Below are 10,160 nucleotides of genomic sequence, written 5' to 3' on the forward strand. Positions count from 1 at the left end.
TCTAAAATTAAATAAATCAGTTTCTGGGTTCTTCAAAGTGTCTCTGCTTAGCTATGCTACACATTAGTACACAGTTGTTTGGCCTACACGTGCTATATTTAATTTTCTCTCAAAGACACCAAGTTCAACTGTGTCAGAGTGACAGTGTTCTATTTTGAAGAAAAACTGCAGGAAGCAGGAAGTATTATTCTGTGGTTATCTTGACAGATTTTAAAGGGTATTTTTTGTAACCAATCACAGATAGTCAGCAAAGTTTTACCGGATCTTCATGCGATGGACAGTAGCATCCGCCAATGAGTGGTGAGATTCACACAGCTTTGACCAATCAATCTGTTGCGAATACGAGAGAGGAAGAAACGAGCCGGAAGTTTAGAAAGATTAACTGAGCTAGTAGGATTTAGCATTATTTGTTGTTTTATTTTGACCAGCCGTTGAAAACCATTGGTTTAGACAAACATAAGGAAATATGGTTTGTGAAAAGTGTACGTATCACACTGTTCAGATGTTTTCCATCCCCAAATCTCACCTACATTTGGACTGTTGGCGAAGGCTTGATACACTGCGAAAGCTAACGTCGTGTCAACGCTAGCTGTTGCCACTTCTGCCCTCGTCGTTAAATTGGTTTATTGTTCTCTCTATTAATATCGTCTTACTGTTTTAGGCGAGAAGAAGCTTGGCAAAGTCATCACACCTGACACCTGGAAGGATGGAGCACGGAATACCACAGGTAAACAGAGGACTCCGATTCAGCGAGCATTTGTTTTGAACATAAAACGTAGTTGAACTCATATGTGTAGTTGGGTTCAGATTTTAGAATAAAAAAACCACAACATATTATAATGTCATGTTACTGAGATGATGATGTTTCATAGAGTTCACTCTGCTTCTCTCCTCTAGAGGGCGGTGGGCGTAAGCTGAATGAAAACAAGTTTCTGACTGCTAAGAAAGCCAGGTGAGTAGCTCACTAAAGCCCAACTTTAAATCAAAATGTTCTTTGATTGTTTGTGAGGGAACATCCCGAACATTGCCGGTGTTTGTATCTACAGGAGCTCACAGAAAAGAAGTTTTTATCAACCCCCTCTGATTATTGCATGTATATTAGCATGTTCATTTGTTCTCTAGACCTCTAACGTATGGCTAAAAAACAAACAAACAAACAAAAACATTAGTGCATTGTAGTGATGGATCTGTAATGCATCTCCCTCTCAGGTTTGACCCCTACAGCAAGACGGGCTTTGCTACCTGCAGGATCTGCAAGAGCTCGGTTCATCAGTCTGGATCACACTACTGTCAGGGCTGTGCATACAAGAAAGGTATTCTGTCGCTCACACTGGACTACACACTGAGCAGAAATCCTAATGCGTTTAATGTTGTGAGTTTCCCTCGTTCTTCCTGTACAACACTATGGTTAAGACTCATGGACTCATTGTTAAAACCCGATCATGTTTGAGATTTTTGCACAAATGAAAGAAACTGTGAGAGAATGCACGGTTGTGCAGCAGGTAGTGCACGTGCCTCACAGCAAAAAGGTCGCCAGTTCGATCCCCGGGTCAGGCGGGGGCCTTTCTGTGCGAAGTTTGCATGTTCTTCCCGTGCATGCGTTGGTTGTCTCCGGGCACTCCGGCTTCCTCCCACAGACCGAAAACATGCTCATTAGGTTAATTGGTGACTCTAAATTGTCCTTAGGTGTGAGTGTGAGTGTGCATGGTTGTCTGTCTTTGTATGTTGCCCTGCAATCGACTGGCGACCGGCTCAGGGTGTACCCCGCCTCTCGCCTGTTGACAGCTGGGATAGGCTCCAGCACCCCCCCATCCCCGAAAAGGGATAGTCGGGTATAGAAAATGGATGGATGGATGGATCTAACTCTAACATCAGGGACAATACTGATTAAGATTTTTACTTTTATAGGTTTGTTTGAGTTAAGTGTGTTTGCTGGCACCAGCAGGCTTCACTGTCTAACATTTCTGTAAACTAGTGAGTGTTGAAATCCAAATAAGTGGACATAGCATATCTTGATGAACCTTGAAGCGGCCAGTGTCAGCTGCAGAAAACCAGGCCAGATAAAGCTGCAGTGGACACACAAACAGAATAAACAAGTGAGGCGCAGATCCATGTGTATTGAGTGAAGGCTCCATGACCAGAAGGCTCAACAAACGTGACATCACAAAACTGCCTCACATCGCAAAGCTGGCCGAGTGTGTTTTGGATTGGGAAGAATGGGCTGTTTACAGTGAATGTGTGCCACTGAAAGAGCTGGAGGATTTGTTTTTTTAGCACTAAAACAGGAAAGTCACGTGTGAAAAACAACAATGTATTGAGCAAACTTTCAAGCACCGTTTCCAGTCGTTTGTAGTGACGAGCCCACAGAGAATTATTACCATTTCTGCATTTCCCCACAGCTCTGCAGAGATTTCTGGCATCCTTTAACTCGCTCTGTTGTTTTTTTCTGGGCCATAGCTTCTGCTGTGGTTCAGTCTTCCCGCTCTCATCACCGTCAACAGGCAACAGGTTTTCCGCTACCTGCCCAGCGCAAAATAGCAGACTAGTTAAAGACTAGCGTTTAGTGACAGAGTCAGATGTTCCCCTCGGGAGTTAGTGACGAGCAAAAATTGAGCTAAAATGAGAGTGAGCACTGGGGAACAGCTCCAAATGAATGCTAACGTTGCTCTGTGTCCACCGGATTCGCTCATGCATGCTACATAACACAAGACGTGCACACCTGCTCCTGACGTTGCTCTCCTCTCTGTCTGCACTGATGCTTTTTTCATTGCATTTATCTTTCCGTCATCCCTCTTTGTCTCTCCAGGGATCTGTGCGATGTGTGGAAAAAAGGTTTTGGACACCAAGAACTACAAGCAGACATCTGTGTGACAGGATCAGAGAACAGCTCCACGAACGCGAGGATGAGACCGATGGTGCATGTTTGTCATCTTGTCACATGTTCAGTATTTCTTCCACCATGTCCTGTGATAGACAGCAATAAGTCTTTACTGTTCTCCTTCCCACCTCTGTGACAGAGAGAGATTTGGAGGTGGCTTTGCTCTCTTGTTGTATAATGTCAAATAATGCCACTGGAACTATTACAGTGGCCATAAACAGGGAAATACTGTTGTCTATAAATACACCGCAATGTTATCACCTTTTTCTCAAGTTGAGGCTTCTAGATTTTTTGTGTATATTTTAAATTCAGTACTTAGACTTGAATTCTTTGCTTTTTAAAATTGCTATTTCTGTATGTAATATATCGAGTGTTGCATTTTTTTTTGTTGTTGAGTGAATTAAATCATTCTATACGAGGACATTTGACAGGATTATTTTTTACCTCTGCCTCAGGCCATGAAGGATACAGCTTTGGCCTGTTGCGCACAGCAAACCCACATTTGTCCTGTAATAATTGGGTTAGCCTGAGATAATCTTGTTTGGAAACTGTATGCCACACAGTTCGTTATGACCCCCTTTCCCACTGCTGTCAGAGACGGAGGTTATAGTTCACAGGTTGTTTGATGACGGGTCCTCTGCTGATATTTAAAGGCCTTGCTCACCCTCAGGCCCTCATCCACATATGCACACACATGCTTTTGTCTATCATTATTGATTTATGCTGTTGCACCACAGCGCTAAAGCAGAACCAGTCTCCAGCTAATGTACTCATGTCAGTATCACTGGGTCGTAGTAAATGAGTAAGGCGTTCAGGCCAGTTTGTTTCTACTTTGCTTACAAGTGACTACAACTACAACTGTTCATGGACATTGGATAATACCCCACTGTGCCTGAGGAGCAGCCACGTGCAGCGGCGCACAAAACAAACAACTGTTTATCTAACAATAACTCAGCCAAATCTCAAGCTCTCAATGCTCACATCCATTGACGTGGATGACGTCCCCTTGGACTAATACAAATAATGTCAAGGATCAACTAAAATAGTCCCAAGTCTATACTATATACACATAGTGTGCATATTGTACTATATATACGCATACTGTTTCTCCAGTTTATAGAGATCAGTTCACGTTACCGTTTTGTGCTACGAACACAGATTTGCTCTGCACACTGACTTTTTAGGCATAGCATAGCCGGTCTGTTTACCGCTTTGATCCACACATTCGTGATCACCACAGGATGAATTCTTTTGACTTTGACCACCAGCAGGTCAAAGTTTTCACAGTTACAGTGGCTCCAGCTGCCCCCATCGTAACATCACCTGACTGAGGGCCGAATGAAGCCTGGTGGCTGAAGCCTAGCAGCTAGCTGCCACTCAGAGCAGTCATAGCCATAATTATGCATTAGTTTAAGTCATAACATAATTTAATTAAGTGAGTTACGTAAAAATAATCCTGCGTTCACTAGCTATAGAGACAAAAAAAACAAAAAAAACAAACGTTTTTGTAGCAGGCTGTAAACATATTTAGGTAAACCTCACGTCACTTTTCCAGCATGAACACACCACATTTTTAAAATCAATTAGAATTAGTAGGAAACACAATCATTGTCTGGCATAATGTCATTAATGAAACGAACACAACACACTGAAACGTTCTTCTTGACATACTCAAAGTAAGCTTGACAACTCTCATAATGTTTCTGTCATTTTATTTCAGCAAAGGATCTTCAAAATACATGACACAGTGGTCACTGATAAAACCAAAAATCTCTTCAGCACATCATCCATTGTACTCTTTAGACTACAGAAATAATTAGCTTTTTATCTTTAAAATGTAATATATTACAAAGACTTTATAAATGTAGATTTAGAAATGACACAAATTATTAACATCTGTGGATTCTAAATATAGTAATAAAGCAAGGACAGGCGTAAGGGTATCACTTGTGTGAAAGCACCAATGAATTCCTCAGAAAAAAAACAAACATTTTCAGTATTATCATGTTACGACATTGCACTCAGGTTTATACAGTATAACAAGAATATTGCTGCGTAAGACTGTAAAATATCTCGTAAAGGCACCAAAAATGTGAGTCTTCTACTTCCTGCTGTGTTCACAGTGATTTCAAATAATGGATTTCTGCGGCAGGAAGTCAGATGTGGACCCACTGTCGCTCTAGAGCTTTCCCTGTGCTGCTGTGTGCAGAGGCTCGGGAGTGAGTGGTGTATGACATTTGTTAGGTGCGATGCGAAAGAGTCAGGAACTCCTCCCGAATTTTGGGGTCCTCCAGGCAGACTCCCAGCATGGTGCTCGTCACTGTGCAGCTGTTCATCTTCTGGACGCCACGCATGACCATACACATGTGCCTGCAAACACACACACACAGCTCAGATTTGCAGCTTCCTGCTCTGAGGCAAGTCTCTGAACTTAGGACATGTATTGAAAGGGGAACGCCATCAATTTGACTGGTCAAAGTCTTCTAGTTTACAGATGAACAAAGTTGTGAAAAGTCGGTGTCGGATGCGGCTGAAGACTACAAGTTTGACAATTTAAAAAATCTGGAGGTGTTAAATTAGAAAGAAGCAAGCTAACCAGAACCTCCTCAGCTCTGCTTGAGGCTAACAGCTAAAAGCACGATGCACCTGATTCTCTTATGAAACTGTTGGCAGTCCAGTTGCACTGTGGGTAATGTAGACGCAAGACTTGGACAGTGAAGACAAATGCGTGGAATATAACATCCGAGATCTCTGGTTCAGCTGCATCGATGCTTCATGATGTTATTAATAATTTAGCTTGTTTGCTAGCATTATGCTAACATTTAGCAACTGAAAGCAACTGGTCATACCAGACCAAGCTAGCAGGCAGAGTCTACCATAAGTCTTTCCCCTCGTGTCTTTCAACTGCATCTTAGTCCTTCCAACTGAAGACGTGGAGAGATGGAAGGAAAAAGTGTCGGGAGGTAAATGTGTTAATTGCTGAAAGACAACAGCCTGCTAGGCAGCGATTACAATGGAAAATAACCAATCATGAAGAGAGAAAGCCTTCTAATGACTGAAGGCAGTTTGGAAAGGCAGGTCTTCAACACAGATCCTTTACTTTCACTGGAACGGCCTCGTGGTGGCAGACTTTAAGGATGTGCAGGTTGAGCGAGGACAGTTTGGGGAATGGCTTTAGGGAACCGCGTGTGTATACTCACTTTGCTTCAATAACCACAGCTACACCTTTGGGCTGCAGAGCCTCTGATATTCCAGTGGCAATCTGCTTGGTCAGCCGCTCTTGAACTGAAAGAAAACAAAGCATGATAAACACAAACCAGGCCGCATTCAAATTTTTAGATGAGCTGGAAGAAAAATGGTAATCACATGCAAAGCCTGTCAATATTGCATTCATTTCTTTTGTGGCTTACCCTGAAGCCTCCGACTGAAGACCTCCACAATCCTGCAGAAACCAGAACAGAAGCACAGTGGAGCAGACTGATTACAGATCAGATTGATCTTTTCATAAACACAGTCCGTGACCCCTAGCCTCTCGTCTGGCTATCCAACTTTACAGACCCTTTATCTGTGAATGATTCACCCGACCGAACCCTCTGAATCTGCCGTGCAAGACTCAACAGCAGCAAGTTGGTCTAAAAACCCAGTGACTCTGTTACTGTTATTCTGGGTTTGTATGTTCAGAGACGGTGTGATATTTTAGGAAAGGGAGACAAGGAGACAGACAGAGAGGCAGTGATAATAACTGCTGATTCCCACAGGTCTGAAGGGATTTTCTCACGGCTCGAGGGCGGATAGAGTTTAGATTTGTGTCTGTGAGTGTGCCTGGTGAGAGGACTAGATGGTGGCCACTGGGCTTAGACTTAAGCCTCCAGGTCAATGCACTGAGATAACAGAAGAACTCATCCACCCGGCACTAACACCAGAAACATACAGCCACAGTGGCAGCAGGAGGGTATGATATGTGTGTATGCGTGTGCGTTACCTTGCTAGCTTGCTGAGTCCCACCACTTTCTTGTTGGGAATATACCCAATGTGAACCTGGAGAGAGAAGGCAGCATGTCAAAGCAGAGGTCATATAATCAGAGCAAAGGATTGTGAATGTTATCGACTGGGTGCTTCGACCAGCTCACGAGCAGAAACAAAGGGCGGCGACATACACAAACTTGCACAAAAACAGCATATCAGGTGTTTGTTTGTGAGATTGATTTAATGATTGCATTTAACCCTGAAACACTTCACGTGCATTTCCCCTTTGGTTCACGCACGAGACTTACCTTGCCAAAAAAGGGCACTAGGTGATGTTCGCACAGGGAAAACATGTCGATGTCCTTTACAATCACCATCTCTTCGTGGTCTTCATCGAATATGGCATTGTTTAAGACGTCTTTGGGCACAAACACACATATGCACATGTTAGAAAGTACTTTTAACACACAGTATGATCGTGGAAAACTAAGAAATGTTCATATTTGTGAGGCTGGAACTACTTAACTTTTGGCATTTTGTCGGAAAAAAAACCAAAACTTAAACTATCAATCGACTACCAAAATTACCCCCTTATTTTCTCTTGATTGACTGATTGATTAATTGACTCTAAACTCTTTTTTTTTTTGTTACAGCTGCTGTAATGTAACAGATTTGGGAATGTTATTATAGCCAATAGTCCTGCCAAAACCTAACTACAGATGTAGTTTGGCAGCCTATAAGTCTATAAGGAGTGCTGCCTGGAGGAGCAGCTTACAGCTTAATGCAACCTCATGCAAACATCACCATCATGTTGACGCACAACCGTCAAAGGCTGTATGTTTCCGTCAGGATGCATGGCCGTCTGCAGGGGTTTCTATTGTCCTGGTCATGTGGATTTTCACTATTATAGCAGAGAGAGGGGCCGTGGCCCCTCACATTAATGACAAGAGCATGTCCCAGTGTAAAGCCCACAGACGGGCACCTGTTGACTCACCGTCGACGGTCTCGTGGTAGCCCTTGGTGAGGAACTGCATGGCCTTGGCGGCGCGCAGCGGCGTGCGCAGCAGCCCCTGCCGGTCTGTGTCCTCCCCGAGCTCGCGGAGGATGTTGGCGTAGGCGACCTCGAGCGCAGGTAAGCGAGAATGGTCCTCGGCTTCTTTGCGGGACGTCTCGCCCTTGCGGCGCACGGCGGACTTGCTGGTGTCTATGATGAGGTCGCTGAGGCCGTTGTTGCAGTGGAACTCCTCCACGGTGTCGTTCATCTTGCCGTTGCAGTGGCCGTTCATGTCGGAGCGCTTCAAGACTGGAAGAAGAGAAGAAGAGACGAGAGAGGCGGTGATGCCGAGTTTCCCAGTTTCTGGTGGGCTTCTCCTGTTCCCGGTGCGCGCCGCGTTTATAAAACCGCTGCCACGTGCGCTACAGTGTTTCCATTTGTCAAAGTGCCGCCGACGTCAAACAATAATTTCGTCAGCAGCGTTAAATGTCATCACAGACATCCCCCACCGCCCCTTTGCCGAAAAAAGTAGGGCATACAACCGGCTTTTCTGCATCCCATCCACACACCAGCGCCTGTCGCATATATTAGTTCCGGTCTTTCTTTCGCTGAAACTACACAGATCAGTCTGGAGCTCATGACTCCACGCGGAGCTCAGGCATAATTGTTTGTTGCCCTTTAACTCCCAGCTCCCATAAGCAACCAACAGTAAATAAAAATCTCAATGTATTCATGCTACATTGTTTTGGCATCATCTGTTCTGGGGAGTCTCCACCATTTGAAACCTCATTTAAAAGCCACTGAGAGTCCTCCATGTAGCATGAATCTAGTTGTATGTATATTAGTATGAAACCACCTAAAGGTGAAATACCAGTGAAATGCAGAGGCGGTGGTCTCATAACAGTGTCGTAAACAGAGCGGTGATGCTGCAAATCAAACTGTTGAGCCAAGGACATGTGTAGGATTTAGTGGCATCTATCAGTGAGGGTGCATATTGCAAGTGAATACCCCTTGCACTACTTGAGACCCTACGGTGGCCTTCAGGTATCATAAAAACACAAAAGGCCCAGTCAGAGAAAATGGTGGTGAAAAAAGTTTGACCTAAAACCTTTCTGTCTTAGGATCAGATGGCTGTGAAATGTAATTTCCCATGATACCGGTGGAATAATTTGAGTGACTGATCATTTGCAGCGAGAACAACAATTCCTGGAGAAGGATGAAACGGTGGCCGAGTAAATAACACACAGTGTCACACTTCCTCACACCACCCTTACATAAGCCAAACCCTCACGTATTCTCTTATGTGCATGTTCAGTTGACAATGGAGGAAGAAAGTGTGATCTCCTGTTCTAGAAACACATTCATGCACATCAGTCATGCAGATTCCTGGAATATTAATGGAGCAGAGTTGTCACATCTTCTCACATGATGGCATATGACTACCTTTGCTTTTTACACTTCAATCAACAGAGCAAAGCCATTTTGTGTATCTTCAGACTTTCCCTTTGGCAGAAGGGTTTTACTTTGTTTGCCTTTTCTTTAAACATACAATACCCACTAATTGTACAGTGAAATTAGGAGTATTTTTTGGGCTTGCCCGAATGACGGCTCCAAAATATAATTTTGTAAATTTCAAATCGTGCTTAAAATAAAACTATTTATGTAATATAAAAAAGTCTAAAATACAAATTTAACTCCAAAATGCTCTCTCTAAGCTCACTCTTCTTTTTGTTCTTCCTCTTCTTCTACCAATTCATGCTTGCATGTTTTCTTGCTGTTGCTTGTCGAGTATAAAAGTCACTACATCCATCCCATCCGTGCAATAGTACTGTGTCTGTTGATGCCTACGCCACACAAATGATCCCAGCTGACCAATCCAAATTAATCTTTAAAATTCAGATGACCACAGTTAATGCCAAGCATGCACAAATAGCACATTTCCCTCGCAAAGTTTAGTAAGAAAATAACAGCAGTTGGTCTCAATAGACCACATTATGTAATGTTTTAATTGTTGTTTGGAGGGAATATTTGAGATGATAGACACTCATTATCTATGGTGGTCATCTGTTGTTTCAAGGCTGCATTTTTTTTACAGTATCATTGGATATTTTGCTAGATTTGTGACACAGAGATCTGTGTCACACTGTTTCATGATGAAAATATTTCAAAGCTAAGGTTACTAGACTCTTCCGGGGTTACTGCTCTACATAACACACTTCATGTTGCTGTGGATGTCACGGTGTCCTTTTGCAGATGTGCTAATGATAATCATCAAAAATGCATTTTTTGTTGTTGAGGTTGTTTTTTCTTCCCAGGCAGCAA

At 43.2% G+C, this 10,160-nt stretch overlaps 2 protein-coding genes across 2 annotated transcripts; one reads left to right on the forward strand and one right to left on the reverse strand.

The window, feature by feature from the left end:
* The first annotated feature begins 351 nt into the window (after positions 1 to 351).
* On the forward strand, positions 352 to 3,298 carry cript (cysteine-rich PDZ-binding protein). The gene is made up of 5 exons (XM_070990718.1): positions 352 to 482; positions 662 to 727; positions 898 to 952; positions 1,210 to 1,313; positions 2,807 to 3,298. The coding sequence occupies exons 1-5, from the start codon at positions 467 to 469 to the stop codon at positions 2,869 to 2,871; spliced, it is 306 nt and encodes a 101-aa protein (XP_070846819.1). The 5' UTR covers positions 352 to 466; the 3' UTR covers positions 2,872 to 3,298.
* Positions 3,299 to 4,782: 1,484 nt separating this feature from the next.
* On the reverse strand, positions 4,783 to 8,190 carry gch2 (GTP cyclohydrolase 2). The gene is made up of 6 exons (XM_070990739.1): positions 7,839 to 8,190; positions 7,153 to 7,262; positions 6,861 to 6,916; positions 6,289 to 6,320; positions 6,079 to 6,163; positions 4,783 to 5,248 (listed from the first exon to the last, which is right to left on the reverse strand). Exons 1-6 carry the CDS (start codon positions 8,128 to 8,130, stop codon positions 5,119 to 5,121), a joined length of 705 nt encoding a protein of 234 aa, XP_070846840.1. The 5' UTR covers positions 8,131 to 8,190; the 3' UTR covers positions 4,783 to 5,118.
* Positions 8,191 to 10,160: the final 1,970 nt, after the last annotated feature.

The sequence above is a fragment of the Chaetodon trifascialis genome, chromosome 21 (assembly GCF_039877785.1).
Source record: "Chaetodon trifascialis isolate fChaTrf1 chromosome 21, fChaTrf1.hap1, whole genome shotgun sequence".
In the NCBI taxonomy this organism is placed as follows: domain Eukaryota; kingdom Metazoa; phylum Chordata; class Actinopteri; order Chaetodontiformes; family Chaetodontidae; genus Chaetodon; species Chaetodon trifascialis.